Source organism: Tetrao urogallus (assembly GCF_951394365.1).
Source record: "Tetrao urogallus genome assembly, chromosome: 1".
Classification (NCBI taxonomy): Eukaryota; Metazoa; Chordata; class Aves; order Galliformes; family Phasianidae; genus Tetrao; species Tetrao urogallus.
In genome coordinates this window covers 90762887-90781193 of record NC_136813.1, presented here as the reverse complement: position 1 = coordinate 90781193, position 18307 = coordinate 90762887, and the positions used below count along the sequence as shown (strand labels likewise).

Below are 18307 nucleotides of genomic sequence, written 5' to 3'. Positions count from 1 at the left end.
GTTTACTCCAGCTAAGAATGTGGTCCACTGAGTTAATCACCCTTACCGAAAGGAAAATAAAAGTCCGAAAAATAAATAATTACTAATAATGTGTCATCCAGCTTCCCTATCGTGTCCCTCCCCAAAAATGTCAATTTTTCCCAAATACAATGAGGAGCTTTCACAAGCTGTAGCCACCTTTAACAGTGCACCTGGCAGAGGGATGAGCACACTGTATCATCATTCCAAACAAACACCTTTCTCTCACCATTCTTCTCTTTGGAAGCACATACAACACGTTCTGAAAGTCCCCAAAGTTAAGCTCCTGATAGCAATGAATGTTTTCTTTTCTTTTGCTGCTGTTGTTGTACAAAAGAGGACTCATTTTTCAAAGCAGCACGTGACATGAGTTGGGTCTAGATTGCAGTCAGCTGGTTAGTGGAAAACATACATTATACAGATGCCAGAACTGAAAGCTTGTATTTAATTTGTCAAAGCTTTTAACTTCTCTGCTGAGATGCAACTGTTTTTAATGCCCAAATGGCTCTGATATTTCATTTGGCAAAGAAATCCAGGTGGTTTTTCTGCAGATGAAAGCTTTCCTCTCCCTTCCCTCCCACCACCTACGTGAGGCAAGTTTGTCTCTGCAATGCAGGCAGCAAACACTGGTTCCTACTCCTGGCACTGCTGTTTGCTCTCCCACGCCAGTCAGAAGGGAGTAAGAGGCAGGGGGAAGGAAGGAGGAACAGCACCTGGAAACAGGGCAACCAGACATGTGAGAATGGGTGGGATCTTCCATCTGGCAATGGAGGGAACAGGTGATGGGAAAGCTTGGAGACTGGATGCAGAGAAAGGAAGCAGGCTGGAGAACAAGGGCAGGAGAGAGAGAAGGATCCCGCACCCAGCTTGGCCTCCAGTGGAGGGATAGCAGGTAGGTGGGCAGGTGAGAGGCATGAGAGGGTGTGAAGGCACTTCAGAGACTCATGCACAGGGGCAAGAGTGTAAAAGGCAAAAATCAACCCACCTTCTCATGACAAGTTTAATTCCAACTGTAGGAACTTTTCTTACAGTTTCGTTAGCATGATTTTCCTGCAAAATTCAGTGTAATTCACATTTTTCATCTAACTTACAGCTGATCACTCAAACACAGTGCCGCCTGAGCACTGGCATAGGAAAAAAACACTACGAGGTTCATCTGAAAAGGCTGAAATGAAAGGGCTCATAGCTGCAGACATTTGCACTGCTCCAGGGCACACTGGCAGCCTTTACCTTGCAAATCATCTCCAGCACATCTCGAGAGGTGTCCCCGGGGCGGATGACTGTCAGAGCGGGCTGGTTGTTCGGCAGGCAGAACCAAGACGGCGTAAAGTACTCATGAACCCAAATATCACAGTCAGGATTGTGCTGATGGACGCTGCTCAGTGCCACTTCTTTTTCCCTCTAAGCAGACAAAATCCATTATGACTAGAGGAGCCCAATAAGATCTTCTTCACAGTGTAAAAAACATTACATACTGTACAAAAAAAACCTCTTATAGTAAAGACATTTTATTCATAAACATAGGCTGAGGGCTTGCCTGGACTGGAAAACTTTGCCGTTCTACCTGAGCAATGTAAAGTGTGCCTCTCCAAGCCACCCACACAGCTAAACTGGTGCAATGTGTGTATCCTGGGATTTCAGCCTATGGCTATTGAGAATGCTAGGAATGCAACAAAAAAAATGAGAGTGATAAAAAAGAGTTCTAAAATTAAAACTTGAATGCACTTCATCTCCCAATCCAAAAATAAACCAATCCAAGGCCAATAAAACTGAAATGTTACATCCAGAAATGCCAAAGTAGCAAATCTTAGCACTTATTTTGAATTTCCTGTCTATTGTACGTCCAAGTCAGACTATAAGCTATAAATCTCCACGAAGTGATGGGGCTGCAAAATTCCCATTTGCTTCAAGTGGGCTCACGCAGCTAAATACATATTCACTACATGAAGAATGCGCCCCTTAGCACTGTCTTAATGCTGCTTTATAGCTGGCTTTCTCTGGGGAAAAAGAAAGCAGTTGTAATTGTCTCTGCAAATGCAAAAGCTTGCAGAAGCACGTGAAAACAAAACAGAGAAACACTGCGCTTCATAGCTGCAGTAGCCCTAAATTATGAAAACCCCATATGGCCAACACCACAAGGAGCCATTTCCCAGACCCAGCAATGACTGCTCCTCCTGCGGACAGGCACCTCCCTGGTGTGCAGTGCTGATACCCTTCTGGGCCTGGCGCCTCCTCTGAGCTCAGGATGCCATGCACTGCAAACAGTTTTGATGACAAGCAATCAGTTCAGACCGATTGTAGAGCAGCCACCAGCCTATGCTGTAGCATGCAGAGGCTGCTCTCTGCTCCTATCCCAGGGGCTTTGCGTCTCCTTGCATCCCAAAGCCAATGCTGCATTTAAGCTGTGAATGGGAAGGAGGTAGCTGGAGAGCTGGTGTTTTTTACCTTGCCGTCCGGGACTGTATCGTCAAAGATTCCTTCGAGAGATTTCTTTACCGAATCGACTCCTTCACCAAACACCTGAGGAGCAGAGCAACTCCGTTTTAAAACACAAGTGTACATCTGCTCCCTGTGCAGGACAAACTAGGGCCTGACAAGATTGATCTGCTGCAAAAGTTGGCAATGAACAGTGTTATCTAATACTCAACATAGAAATCAAACTGAAAAATAAAAACAATCATCTCAAAAACACAGAAAATGAAAATACCAGCTTGTTAGAAAGGATGGGGAGCAGCGGACAAGCTGGTGACTGGACACCACGCTGAAAGATCAGATGTCAGCTCTGTTTAGTGCTCTGTCACTAGCTTACACTGCAGAGCTAGACACCTTTTACCTCCTTTTGTGCTCAGTTGGGTGGCTGCATCACACTGTACTAGACAGGCACCAGACAAAACACACCTGCAAAAAACAGTCTGCCCTGTGCACAGCTCTTACCTGGCAGCTGTGGAGGGGAAAAACAAGGTTGTTACTGCAACTGAAACTTAAGCTTAAAACTGGAAATCTAAAGTTTTATAGCTATGCATCACCACAGGTTCATGATCGAGTTGCTGGGTTTGACTGTTAAGTATACTGCGCCTAAAATGAAGCAGGACCAATCACTCCACTTCAAGCATTTAGAGCTCACTGCTTCAACTCTGCAAATAGCTGCATGCTGCTACATATGAGCTGGGGAAATACATTCAGACATTACATTTGGAGTTTCCCACGCTTTCTCAAAACTTCATTTCTTGACTTTCTCCAGCGCGACTGTTCTTTAACTTGGAACAAAATCCCTCTCCATGCCTGGGAGTAATGGAGGAGTTATGGGAGTGAGGATGGGGATGGGGAGGAAGCATGAAGAATGCATTTATCCCCATCAAAAGAAAAAGAAGGCTGAACTCAGGAAAAACACAGCACTGAGGAGATAGCACAGGCAGGATCGTAGCTAAGGATAAGAGATTGTGCTTGATGTGGGGAAAACAAGTAGAAAATAACATGGATGCCTCAGCACCAGCGCGAAGAATTGAGAATGTACTCACAGAGCATCTGGTGCTTCTCAGCAAAACCCAGAGCTCTTGCTCAGGCACTACATATTAGGTGAACATCTAATGTCTTACTAAAAAGAAAGCTAAATAATTTTCCAGCATTAATCCCCTGCTCAACAAAACAAACGCCCACTGCTGTGTTGAAAGAAGGAAGAAGTAATCACAGTGCACGGAACAGAATGTGTTCCAAGCCTTTCCCCCACCTCAGAAAGTGAAAGAAAGAGGAGAAAAGCCTTCATTTCCTGCAATTAGATGAGGTATGGCTCTCAAAAATTGAAAGCTGTAACTAGAGATGTTTGGAAAGAACAACAGGGAAGTACCTTCCTACCACACTAAAGCACATTTTACAGAAACATCTGAGGAGTGAAAGGTTTCAGCTTTTGCTTTATAAAAATTCAAAGTGACTGACTCTCCTAAATACAAATCTTGTTACTTCAGAAAGTTTTCCCCAAACTTAGCCACATTTAAAATATTTTACAAACCCATACTTTTAATTTAAGGAAATTAAAGTTTCCATATTTTTTCCTTTTTTAAATTTTGTTACCAAAACTGTCTTTCTTCTATATTGTTGCCTCACTGTTGAGTTTTGGGGAACTATCTCTAGAGAAAAGCAGAAGCAGCAGGAGTAATGTAACCTAATCCGCAAAGAAGGGTATGAACTCCAAATTGCACTTCAGGATGCTGAGGTACACTTATCTGTAATTAGTCACTGATTTTTGAAGAGGATATGGAATGTGACGGCTACATACCGTGAAAAATTAAGCAGACAAGTTTTAGGTTGGATGTGTAAGTGCTTGGTGTGACTTTCTGCACGAGCTACATTCTGCATGATAACAGGTCAGCTTGAAACCGCTGGTGTCACAAACTCCCACACGCTTACCTGATTAATGCTTGGCCTCCCTTGTTTTTTCTTCGAGGTAGTATCCAGCCCCCAGAGAGAAGAAAACCTGCTTCTCCGTTTGCTGGCAGATCTGGACATGGCTTGAGTCCTTCTCCTCACACCGGACTCCCCTGTGCGAGCCGCCACCTGTCAGTGCCACATGGTTTCACAATCAAAGGTTGCAGCATCCCACCGCACCGCTGCTTACATAATCTAACAGTGAAATATCCTTACAAAAGAGGCAAAGGCTGTAATAACAATGCGTGCTCACAACAGGGACAATCTTGCTGCTGCCAGGCTACCTCCTTCTCACTGCAGTTTAACTCATTTCTTCCAGTGTCAAGAATTAAAAATTATTACGGACGGCATCACATGTTTTTTGGCATTCAAGCTGAGGTGTTTTAAAGCAGCTTTTTCAACCCAGAGCAAAACCTCAACATCAATGAAAGTGTTTTGGGTTCGTTCTTTTTTTTTTTTTCCATTTTACTTTCTAAGGAGATTTCAAAGCTGAACACACAAAGCCTTCAGAGGGCAGTGAGGCACTGGCACAGCTGCCTAGAGAAGCTGTGGTGCCCCATCCCTGAAGGTGCCCAAGGCCAGCTTGGATGGGGCCCTGGGCAGATGAGCTGGTGGGGAGCAGCCTCACTGGGGGGTTGGAGCCTCATGATCTCTAAGATCCCCTCCAATCCAAACCATTCTGAGATTCCATGATTCTATGAAAGCCTGACATTTCAAAAACTTGACTGCTGCTTACAAAAAGTTTGGTCTTTTTCTTTGCTCCTTCCTGTGAAAGCACTCTAGGCATCCTGAACCGATTCATAACTTTCACAAGGCCAGACAAAGGCTTGCAAATAGGTCACGGTGTTTAAAACCTACACTTCCTTAAAGATACACAACATCTGAAGGTGTGAGCAAAGCACAAGAAAAAAAGTGAATTGAATTGAAGTGATCCTTTCAATTAGAGCATAGTTAACTGCTCAGATATTTGAAAAACGGACCGAAGCAACTCCTTCAGAAGGGAAAGCTATTTGCTTTCACTGAGACCAAATATTTGGGGAGCATTATCCAAATAAGGAAACTCTGGTAGAAATTACTGCAAGCTTAGTCAGAGGTGCTGTGCTTAGGCCAAAGTTTAAGCAGATTTCCCATCCAGAGGTAGAATCAGGACAGCTAGCTCCTCTCTTGTGAAAAAGGGAGTGGTAGAAGATGGCAGGTACAAACGGTAGCAAAAGGCAAAGCTAGACAGACAGACAGACCTACCCTGCAGACTTGGCCAGGTGCTTCCTGGAATGCCTTTGTACTCTATTCCCACACCCAAAACTCACAAAATATGACAACCCTAGCTGGAACAGCCAAACCTCTGAGTGATCCCTCAAGCTAAGGAGCTGAGAAACTGGTTGTTTGGGTGCATCAGATACAAAAACCTATATAAAGATGGGAATAACAGAAAGCTGGCTTGTGTACCCAGAGAACCATCACTGTGTGAGTAATGGTGATTCTTGTTCAGGAACATTGAGAAATCAAGGAAAAGGAGAACTTGAAATAACAGCTTCTTCCACAGCTTGGCCTTTCTTAGCTGTGACACATCTCTTAGCTGTACGTGGGACACTGTGCAGAAAGGCTTAGCCCATCCTCTGGCTAACACAGTGAGGAACATCAAGTGAGCCAGGGATGCGGTGCAATCACCATGCAGTATGCAGCTGGAGCCTGAGACTCACTGCACCATATCCATGAGGGCACAGAGGGACATGTGAGTCTGCTTAAAGTAAAAGCAAGCACGTGTCTTCTCCAACACAACGTATTCAAAACATTTTTTTTTCACTTGGCTCTCAAGAGACACCAGTATGAAGAAGCAGATTGTTTTTCAGGCTAACAGTGCTTTGCTAGATGCAAAAAAATAAGCACAAATGTAAATTACAGCCCACCACTTAAAAAAAAAATACATAAATCCACCAGCAATTAACAAGATGATGACGCTAATCTTTTCATGTATAAAAGAATAAAACGCCCCTTACTGAATTATAGTTCTGGTTTCAATTGAAGGGTATAGCTGACATCTACAAGACAACAGTGGAGTTCAGCTATTTCTCTGAAGCTCCAGGAGCCCAAGACAAAACTACAGGATTATGATTGAAATTCATTAAAAACCCCACCATTTTACAATGCATTTCCCTGTATTTTTAAAAGCTGTGTTGTTACATTATTTACATTTAAACAACCATTTTAAATATGTCACAACATAAAGAGCAGAGAAGAACATTTCCCCTTCATGTGGAGCATGAGGTGTTGATCACTAGAGACAGGATATTAGACTAATTGGTCAGTAGCTTCATCCATATGGTAGAAAGTAAGCCATGCCCAAGACAGTCTAAGCCAACACGTGCTGAGAGCCTCAGAAAGACTCTCATTGACCTCACAGGGTTTTTGGATCAAGCCCATGAACACAGACATCAGAGATGAGCCTGCTCTTTGTGACAGGAAGTCCTGTTTCTAGAAAGCATGTTCAGTGTGCAAAGCTGGAAATTAAACATGGTTCTTCCGCTTTCATAACATCATGGTTCGCAAGCATCTGCTTGTTAGTTTACATCCAGGACACACACATCTTTCAGGAAACAGAATAGTCTGCGTGCTAAAGTATGCTACAAGTAGCTACAGATACAGACTGCTCTTTCTCAACGTGATTTTTGTAATGGGCACGTGAAGAGATTTTCAGGTTGGCAAAGATGACCCCTGGCTTCTGTCCAAACTTACCAGTGCGTGGAACGAAGAGACTGAAAAGATTCCAAGGCGGCCCATTGCAACTTTAGTTGGACGGCTGGCAAAAGCAAGCAGTCTTTTAGGGTTTGGGAGCTCCCCTCCTTGGAGACTAGCCAAGTAACAGCGATACCGAAATAGATCCATCTGGAACTGTTCAAGGTTTTGTTCCCAAACAAAAATCTGTACACAGAAAAGATCAAGTGAAATGAAGAAGTTTGAAAAATGTCCACTGTTCCCAGCAAAATATATTTTTCACCAATGCTGATCTCATTTTCAAAGAAAAGAAACCTCGATTCACTCTTCCCTACGCTCTTAATCCCAAAAAGGATAAAAAACCCACAATTTTTAAAAACTTTTCATTAGATGTAAAACACTTTTTCAGTGTTCAAGGCAGAAGCTTTCTCCTGGGACAACCTCCCCTTTGATACAATGCTAATTAATAGCATTTACATTCCATTTTTAATTTTCTTTGTATTCCAGGATTCTTTACTGAGTATTCCCTTAAGAGGCTTCTTTCACGCATCAAGGGCATCTAAGAAACAAGAAGACCAAAAACCACCCAAGTTTCACAAACAGAGTACCCCAAAACAGCTGCAGCAGCACTGCTGTAAGCACAAACGGAGCTCGCTATATTTGAAAAAAATGCAGTGCACTGGGAATAATTAATCTTATCAGTGGAAGAGCACTGTAATCAGCCTATGTGAGGAATTAAATAATTCAAATTGCTGATAGGAAACGGTTTCAAAGTGTTTAGAAAAACTCCTTTACGTCAAAGGAGAGACTGCTCTACCCTCTTACTGTCACTGACAGCCTTTGAATGGAGCCCTTTCAACAGCAGCAAGCATCTCCTCTCTCAGCTCTTCCCATAAGTTTCTAAGGGTACAAAATCCCTTCAGTTTAGCACATTATGGCCCCAGCCACTCCCTACAGTTTGCATCACAGGCACATTTGGCAGCCGTGGCAAAAGAGCTACAAACTAATGAAGCAGGCACCATATGTTAGTTTCCTAAAATAAGGTGCTGCTGCAACAGTAGGAGAGACTTCTGCTCTAGGCTCTCTGCTTCTCAAATGCAACTGTATTGTCCACTTGAAGTCAGAAAGACTTGTGGGGGCTTCAGCCATGAGATCAGGGCAGATCCTTCTAACTAGAAGAAATCAGAGATGGCTTCTTCATCCCATCTACTGGTTCAAGAATCAGCCTCTTCTATGCTGAAGACAACTGTGGCAGCAGGATTTGTTGGTCTACAGTCAGCTCTCACTACAACATCCTGCTGCCTCTTGCCCACAGTATTCTGGTAGCCTCTTTGCTCCCCTAAAGCTCTCACTAATGCAGGCAGCAAAATCCTTTGCATGAAGATTGAGAAAACCTGTGCTGTAGCTTAGAGCGTGTTGGGTGGATAAATTGTGCAACCTGGGCTGCTGGCAGTACTCTGCCAACACACATCCTATCTACCCAGGGGAGCTCTGCCAGCACACACATGCAGCAGAGTGGGGACAGATAGAGGTACCACTAAGGTGAAGAAGGCCTTAAACATTTGTCAGGGGCCCATTTCACATAAGCAGGCAAGATTACTTGATCCAGTATGGTCTTCTTCTTCTTGGAGTCCGTTACTGAGGACAGCTGCATTTCACCCATTTTCTTCATCTTCTCATCCATGTCAATCTTCTGCTCCAGCTTTTTTATCTCTGTTTTCAGGAGTTTGACAGTGTCCTCTTTGTGATGCTGCCTTGCAACTGCAGTTGCACAAGCTGAATGGATTGCAGTGATCCAGTTCTCGAGTTCGGTCTGGCTAGAGGTCTGAAGAGAGGGAAAGAGGAAAAAAGAAGTCAAGATCCTTTTTAAAATTGATTGAAGATTAACAACACAATTCCAAGGAGTTTTGTTTCCCTTTGATCATGAGAATCAAAGCCTTAAATCCACTTATGAGAGAAGTAATAAAAAAATCATACTTAATCAGGCCATTTTTAGCACAGCACTAGGCATTCAGCACCTAAAATTACACATATGTCTATGTTTTGCAGCTGTACAGTGTTTCCCAGTAAGTTTTTAGGAATTCAATACAATGTTTCCAGAATATGTAGCTCATCATTTAATAACATTTTCTAAACTCTCAGTTCCCCAAGGCAAATAATGCAGCAGCCTCTGTGCTCTTTGCAGCATGGAAAGCTTTTTTGGCACGCAACAGTTAATAATAAATTAATGACATAAAACCTGTCCATGATATCTATTACTAGCTATATTATGATGCAGATGAAGCTTTCTGCTTCTGGAGATCCCAAAGCTCTCTGAAGATTATCCTATTACTATTTAAGGCAAGATCATCATAAGTTTTACGGCCCCAGCACTGTCACTTCCCAAGCTTGTGTAGGACAGTTTGGGAAAAAGGGGAAGCCTTAGGCTGGGCAGTGGACATCAGTATGTTTTCCTGGAGGAGGGCATTTCTGATTAGAGGCTTTTGACACAGAAAAAAAAAATACTTCAAAGCATTCCTTTTCAAGACTTTCAAAATAAAACATAAATCTTCTCAGTCTTCTGACAAAACCTCACTCCCTTTTACAGTACATTGTAAAACAAAATTTACAGTCAAGTCAGGGTTGCAGCGGACTTGCTCTGAGTGCCAGCCTTTCGCAGTAATCACACTGGTATTTGGCTCATGGTTGAAAAGGTAGCAAAGTGCCAAACCACCTTGTTCTCATTAAATTTTCTGATGATACCTGCTTTATAAATAGACAGCACAGTATGACTTCTCCAGTTGCCAGCAAAGATGAAGAAGGTCATCCTACTGCTCTACTTGCAGTCACAAGTAACAGCTAAGGCTGCAGCTTCCCGAAGCCATGGAAAGATTCCCATAGAAGCACAACTCTCAGAAATCACTCAGTACAGACCAGACTTCAGGTCAGTGCTCCCAAAACTTCTGTGGGACTGAAACAGGTGAAACACGCATGTCCTACAATGACATTACCTTCATTAACTCAGGTTAGGAATACTAAGAAAAGACAGGGTCTACGCCAAAAAAGATTGCTCTTCTACTACTTTTTCATCTCTTCAGTAGGCACTGCACAAAGCAGATTGCTAAAATTGGGCAGGTTCCCTGCCCAGGTAGTACTACTAACAGGCCCTCATTCATAGATGCAGGCTTACAATGTCTTACTGCTACTGCAGAAGGCATGTTAAGAAATCCTCATGCCTGAGGAGTTTCTGCTGCAAGGTGAGACACTGCAGAACAGGATTCACTTTGCCTTCACCAGGTGGTGAAACCTACCACCTCCAACAGGAGAGGGTACCACTGGACTTGTAATGAGATGCTATGTTTTGTTGATTCCTATAAAAGTATAGTAGAAAGAGATCATCTTTTTATTTTATTCAATTGTAAAACATTATCTGCATACTTTTAGTTTCAGGTTTCATCTGGGCTTCTGGGGAAGAGTTAAACAAGAAAAGGAATGTGGAAAGGATTTTAAGAGTTCAAGATCCTTCTGGTAGAGAAGTAGGCATGGGGAGTCACTCTGCTTCTCAGTGGAAAGGACCACATAAACAAGCTGCAAACATCTGATACATATGTAAGTGGTGTCACAAGTTGCACTGAGCTCCTGGAAAATACATGTGACATCTACAAGTAATGGATTTGTGTAGGCATGATAAGAACTGACTGAGCAAGGAATTATAGTGTAGGAGGTACGTGATGTCTCTAGGTGCAATGCAGTGGGAAGGCTTGTTACAAGATGTCCAATATCTGTACGCATCACAAAGTAACCCTATTTTTTTCTCCCTAAGTATACAGTCTCCATAGGACTGAAAATAATCTTACTTAAGTCTGTGGTGTCTTCTCAACAAAATCACTACTACAGCAGTGTATCATGTGGGGATATGTATGTATGACATTAGTAGTTAAGTAACGCTTAACTTGAACAGCCATATGCATACTTGGGCTGCTCTGAACACAGAAGAGCAAGCCCTACAGCACAGTCACTAGCACTTTGTTTCTACCACTGTGGCTGATCTACCCAAATCCATCCCCTCTTTCTCTTCTGCTTCTGCTTCATTAGAGTTGCATGAGTTCTCTGACAGAGGAGACATGTCACATAAAAATTTCTACTGCCACAAGGCAATAGAAATTATTCCTTTTCATTTGAAAAGGCTCACTTTTGCTATTTACTACAAAGTTACAAGAAAATCTACCCATGACATAATGACACAGGGTTTTTAATGAATAGCACCCTATGAAATGTGCTGCATGTGACCTTTTCACTATTTTACATCTACTGGCATTAATTTTACGAGAATTAAGGTTTTCCCTTAGAAAACTGGAAGGAAAATAATTTGTATGAGTGGACCAGGAGGAGGCGGTGCTTGATGGTCTTTCAAATACATGCTGAGACCACAAGCACCATGCTTTCCTCCCAGATGAAGCTCTCCAGGTGGCAAAATACATTTACCCTCTCCAAGAAAGGCATGAAATTGAAGAGGGACAGTGCAGTATTCCATTGTGAGGGGAAGAAAAAAACCAAGCTGAAGCAGCAGAGAAGAAAAAAATCTGCTGTTTTAAGTATGCAATCAGATAGTCTCTTCAAGACGTAAGCCATCACCACTTTTGAGTCAGCAAAGTTGTTTTATTTTGTACTAGTTTGAGAATCTGGTCATTTGTTTAGGACAGCAAAAAGGACCTACAGTATAAGCATAAAGATGTGCTCGTGGGGGGGAGCAGAGGGGGAAGGTTATGACAAGTAATTTCTGGTTTAAGAAAGCAAGAAATTCTGAATATACTGTCACTGAAAAGGAAAATGAAACATAAATAAGCAATTCCCTCAGTTAAGAGAACTGAACCCAAATAGGAGAAAATGGCACCACCTCAATGTAGGTTGGTACTTAGAAATAAGGGGATCACACCTTGACTAGTGACCAACTGTGATAAAAAACTGGAATGCCTCCCTAAAAAATCACTCAAGGAAGCAGTAGTTATCAAAAAGATTAAATATGCTTTAGTGAAATACATCAATTAATGTTTGATCTTCAATATAAGCTCTGGATATATATACTCTGCAATGTTCAGACGTTTCTATTTTCTAATTTAGAAAATATAAATAATAATTCTAAATAATATTTCAGTGTACTGTCAAACAGCAGCACAATTTTGACTGATGCCTGAATTCTGCACAGCCGTCAGAAATGAAAAACGCATCATGAGTTCCAAAGACTTGGTCATGTAAATCAGTCTAGCTATTCCACAAGCTTCTATCCTGGATATACACCTCTTTCAAGACACAGAGAAGTGTCACAGTTGAGGGATCACTGTGTCCCCTATCTAGTAATTGTACTCATCTGTAGGTACACCATAACTGCACTACAAAGCAATGCAAAATTTGTAGTTTTAACAGAGATGTCAAAATTTTTCTTAATTATTACTTTGCACCAGCCATCTAGACAAAGAGGATCCTGCCAGGCAATAAAAACAGATCTGACAGAGATTCACATATGGTGTTGGGTCTCTTGAGTGGCCTTTACAAAATATATCGTGTCCTTCCTCTTGCACTGCCAGAGGAAAATCTCAAACCTACTGGAGTCAGCAAGATTTTTTCATTGATTTGAACCAGCGCTAAGATTCCCTCCTTTGTCAGTGGAACAAAAAAGAGAACAAATCTGTAAAACCTTCAGTCCAAACCAACCTGAAAGAGGAAAGCGTCCCCAAGAGAATTGCTGAGACAGAAAACAAAGTCCTTCTTGGGGTGTTCAGGCACCGCTTGCACTATGCTGTTTTCCACCCAGACGGCGTGCTTTGGGATGCTGTTGTGGTCAATGCCGGATCGGCCATCAGTCTCATAAAAAAACAACGTGCATCCTAAAAGAGAGAATCAGATATTAGCAAGCAACACACTTAAATGCAACAGCCATTCTGCACCTATTCAGAGCTAAAACTTGGGACTGTAAATCATCCATCAAGCTGTCACAGGGGTGAGAGAGGATTTGCCAGGGCTTGTTCAGGTTTTCAGCCCTGTGGCAGACAGTGCTAGCAGCAGCCCAGCCAGCTCTGCACACCTCCAGCCGTGCAGTACACCCAGCTGTATCCCAGCAGAGCCATTTTGTTCACCCTGCGACTGCTTAAACAGCTGCAGATATGAGCAGGGAAGGTCACAGGCGGTAAAACGCAGCCCTGGATGAGACCTGTCATTATAAATCCCTGTGGGTGAGTCCTCCACAGCCACCCAATCCCGCCAAGGGAGCTCAAAGGAAGATGCAGGCCTGGGAGCACAGCCCCTCCAGCAGTGGCAGCCAGCTGCAAGCTGGCCCTGCCAGCCCTGCTGAGCAACCAAGAGCCCGGGGCACTCGGCCTCAGCCTCCTGCAGCTGATAACTACTGCAGTCCCTCCAAGGCAAAGATTGGGCTGCTTAATTACTGCATGCAGATGAATAACTGGAAGGAGAAACAGACTGGTATGAACTGTGCTCGCTGAAGTCACACACACACACAAAAAACCCATATTCCATTGTAACGTTTCAACTATGACTCACGGTGGTGATATGGACAAAAACAAAAAAAGCATTTCAGCTGATGATGGCAAGGAACCTGCTGGTTTTACAAAATAATCGTTATGATTCTCTGGGGGAAAATAAAAAAAGGAAAGGTATAGCAAATCTGCAACTCTAGGGTCTCTTTCTCTCCCTCCCACCTCCCGATATAATCTCCAATTGTTTAAAACTGAAACTGGTGCGTTGTTTCTCTTCACTGGAAACAGCCCTTGGTGCAAAGTGATGCCCTGTTACCCAGCCACTCAGAAAACTATTTGCAGACAAACAATTGCAGCTGTTAACTTCAAAGCCCTGTTTAAATACTAACATTATTAAGGCACAGCAATCTAAGGAGCAAACACTCCACTTGAGTCAAAGCACTTTAAAATAACATCTCCTCTCTGCTCATCCTTCCCCTTTCTCCTCCCAGATGGCCCTTTGTGTGCCTGCTCTTCACAGCAAGACCTTCCTGCCGTGGGGCCGCTCTCAACAGATCAGGGCTTTCCCCTGCCCTCTCACCCTAGGCCTCTCCTCTTTTGTTTTCCCAGCCTCTTGAACTACTGCAAGGAAGAGCTGGGCCATGCCTTTCTCCTTGGTTTTAAAATACCGCTGCAAGTGCTCTTTGGGAAGAACAGGACTTTTAATGCAAGCTTTTTGGATAGCCCCATGCATAGCAGGAGACGCAGCCTGCTGCTCTACGTCCTCCAAAGAGCAGACCATGCTGGTCACAGCTGAGGGGAAAAAGCCCAGTCCTGATACTGCAGGCTTTGCTCCTCATTTTGTTGCATAAAGATCAACGAGAAGCTGTTTTGTGAGGCCAGCTCCTAACTTTTGCTGCTTCTTTAATGTTTAAAGTGCTCAGACACCAAATAGGATGGAACACCACTGCAAAAATTCACAGAGTGAAGGCTGTGAGGCTTGGGAAGCTGAGGAGGCCAGCAAGGAGGCTGGGTGCTGAGGGTTGGATGACTGGTCACCACTCTGCCACAGTGGAGTGACAGTCTCCTAAGTCACAAGCTAGCCGTGCCAACCAAACCACAGCTTCCTGACCACACTACCAATGTGTTGTAACTCACTAGGCGTTACTACCCTTGGAGCAAATAGAGGCCTCGGAGAACAAGGTACAATTGGTGCAGAGCGAAACAGGAATGTATAGCACAGCAGAACCCGTGCACAAACACATGTCAGCAGCCACCGTCTGCACTAGAAACCTACATTATCAGGTGCATTCTGGCTGCTCACAGGTATTTGGTCCATCAGCAAGCCCTAGACACGCCTCTTAAAGGCAAACACCCAGGCATCAGAGAAGCCATCCCAGATGATGGCACCAGGACCCCTAAGTATGAACCCTGCAGCACAGTCACGAATCTTTGACAACTTGCATGCCATAAAGCAAGCATGACAACAGCAATCAAATAAAACTCTCCAGTGAAAAATCAGGACCATTTCCTCATGCTTGCTACTAACTACCCAGACAGCTAATTACCACGGCAGCTTTTTTAAAGAGCCTGGCCTAGAGGTATATTCAACTGCTGTAACACCCATCCCAAGGATCAATGCGGACTTCTATTTGAATGAATGCTTCCACGTTTGCTCTGTACCTTTCAGGGAAACCCAGTAGTGCTTCCACTTCCTGCGCGTGGCCGACTCCACTTTCTTATTCTTTTTGTGCACCAAAAAGTTTTTCACTGCCAGAGCACCGGCTTTCCGTACCGTACCCTGGGCAGCAGTCAGGAGAATGTCTGACTGCCCCGGGGAGCTGAGCGTGCCGCTGCTCTGCTCATCACTGAGGGCAGAGCCGGCCTCCTCCATGTTCTCACTGTTGGTGGTGCTCATCTCCAGCTCCCGGCGGAAGTTCTCATACACCCCCTGGCGAAGCCCGTCGCCCGTTGAGCTGCTCCCGCTGTCGCTGCCGATGAAAGCCCGACTGGCTGTTGGTGAGTAGCTCGAGTTGGTGGCATTGGAGCGTCTGGAAAGGAGGTCAGTGTCGGTGGCTGCTCCCTCAATCCCACTGTCAGTGAACTCGCTCCCTTCACCCACGTTGACATCCTGGTTGAAAGAGAAAAACAGCATGAGGTGAAGAGCACGCTAAGTGTTACTCAGCCGAGCATGGCCTGCAGGAGACCCAAAGAGAAATAGAAATTCACAAGACAAACTGCACTTCTTCACATTCCTAGTTTGTCTGGCACTGGAAGATCTCCATATCTTTCCTCTGAAGACAAAACCTCAAAGAAAAGTTACAGCAGGCAGAACTTTCAGCAAAGTTTAAAAAAGACCAAACATACAAACACAATTTCAGGTGGTGTCTTTTTGGCCGTAGCGTTTTGGAATACAACACACAGCATCATTTGTTTACATTAGGCTAAGTTAACAGCACTGAAGGTTTTGCAAAACGAGAACATATGGTAGCAAAAACTGCACTGTCGAGAAAAGCAGCAATCGACCTACGCATTTTGGAAAGAAAACATTGGTATTGTACCTTCACACCTACAGATGAAGATATATTTTAGACATCCCAAGACTGTCATTTGGAAATTATATAACTGCAAAAGTACCTTTTCTTTCTGCTAAGAAGTTAATGCATCTGAAATTACTCCTGTATGGTGTTATTTCTACAACCCCTGATAATGGGCCAGAATGTTATTGTGATAGATCCTGCAAAGACCCACAAGAGAAGACAGTTCCTGGTCCCCAGGAACTTGAAGTTGAAAGATCAGAAGAGGTAAGAATATGACTGGCTTGAGCAAGAAAGGAAACAGCGTGACTGAAGCTGGGTTTTGAAAGGTGGTGCGCTGGTGATTCAGCCTGTCCAGTGCAGCATGGCAATTGTCCAAAGGAGAACTGTCAGGGACTTCATAGCAGTTTCGCATCCAAGGGACAAGTAGCCCAAACTAAGATCAGTGACCTAACCATTACCATCTTAGCACACAGAGATGCTTTGATGGCAGCTTTTGAAGGACAAATAAAGGCCAAGCCCTTTAAGTGGAGACAAACCCTATGTTTGATACTTAGGAGAAGAGGGAGAAGGGGAAGAAGATGCAAAGTGTGAAATACAGCCAAAACAATGGGAATTTCAACCTCTACTGTTCCTACACATGAGACTAGTGCTTAATTTACATGATTTAAAAAATAAATAAATAAAGGAGACTCTTCAAAGAGGTGGCAGATTGCATTATTAAGCTTGAGAGAGAGAGAGAGAGAGAGCAAACTTCTAGGTGCTGACTTGAGCAGAAGTCTTCGAAGTGGCCGGCCAAAAGCAAGTGCGCAGAAACCAAGAAACCCTCCACCAAGCTCTGCCTGAACTTTTTCTCCTGTGGAACAAGAGCTGGATGAGGAAACTTCAGTGGGAGGGGAGAGGTGTTTCTGAATTTGACTAACTTATAAGGCATTAATTTGTAACGGATGGGCTCGTTCTTTATAAACACTATTTCTCCAGGGAGACCTGGAGTCCAGCTGGAAGAATAACCACTTCCTTCCCCACTCAATGAGCACAGTTACCCTAGTCAGTCTGGTAATTTAATGCAACACGTAGTGACAGACAAGCTGTTCTGGACAGGCCAATATTCCTCTACTCCCACTGCATGTGAATGATTTGAGCAGGGCTTCCCGTAAATGCAGTCATCTGCCCGTACGGAGCAGTTTTAACAACCAGACTTTTTCTCCTGCTGTTCCAATACACTTGTTTTTTTGGAATCCACTTATCCTCCCATTTATTTCAGCACTGCAAACGAGGGATATCTACAGAGGGAAATGGGTGCTGCTCAGAAACCACTGTTTACAAAACACTGTTGCGAGTGAAGTTTTGCACTCCGTCACAAAAAGCTGGATGGTGCAACTTATGATGACAGCATTCCATATGAGACCCCACACTCAGAGAGCCAGGACTGGCATGGGTGCTCTGCACCCCTACATCTGAGGCACTGCCCCTTTGTCAACACAGCTAACTCAGTGTAACAACAGGGTGCCAAAGAACTGAATCAGACCCCTTGTACTTACTGCAGTAGTCAGTCAAACTAAATGACTGCGTTTTGCATTTCCTTTCTGAGGCCCTCTTCCTCTGTAAATGTTTTTGAAGGGAGAAAGTGTGTCAGTGGTATAGCATAAACAAATTTGCATTTTGCAGGGAACATTATGCAACTGTGGCAATGAAAATTATTCGAGGTTTTATCAGATTTTTATTTTAGTAAATGACTTAGGAGATATGCAGTCAGTCCTGTATTATTTTATCCACGTGTATTAAAAGTACAGTTTATTTCAAAATTTCACCTACTGAAACCTTATAAAATATATCTCACTAGCATTGCTTGGTTTAAAAAAACAGCGAGTTACTTAAACGATCAAGTTGAAGGAGCTGAGACTTGTCATGCAGCCGACCAAGGCAACACCAAGGAGTTGGTGCTCCTTAACAGATCCAGATAATTTTTTCAAAAGCAGAAGCATACCCAGAGGTGCTTCAGCAGAGTGCTGCAATGCAGGCTCTCAAAATTCCTCGTGCCCTGCATGACGCAGTCTTCCTGTGTACCCTTGATGAGACACAGTGTCATTCGCCTCAGTTTCCCAATCCATAAATAGGAACTGTACTCAGTAACTGACATAAGGGGATAACAGCCTATTATTAATTAAA

General features: G+C 43.6%; 1 protein-coding gene across 2 annotated transcripts in view; it reads right to left on the bottom strand.

Annotated features, from left to right (window-relative positions):
- Window positions 1-18307, bottom strand: part of TIAM1 (TIAM Rac1 associated GEF 1) — a gene marked incomplete at both ends in the record, with an annotated part of 78955 nt that overhangs the window by 48574 nt on the left and 12074 nt on the right. Inside the window, 7 exons of one of the 2 annotated variants that reach the window (XM_079548589.1) lie at window positions 1249-1419; window positions 2464-2538; window positions 4423-4569; window positions 7174-7359; window positions 8753-8977; window positions 12844-13016; window positions 15285-15732. In XM_079548589.1, coding sequence (XP_079404715.1) covers window positions 1249-1419; window positions 2464-2538; window positions 4423-4569; window positions 7174-7359; window positions 8753-8977; window positions 12844-13016; window positions 15285-15732 — 1425 coding nt within the window. The remainder of the gene's footprint in view (window positions 1-1248; window positions 1420-2463; window positions 2539-4422; window positions 4570-7173; window positions 7360-8752; window positions 8978-12843; window positions 13017-15284; window positions 15733-18307) is intronic. The other variant, XM_079548588.1, reaches the window with a different exon arrangement.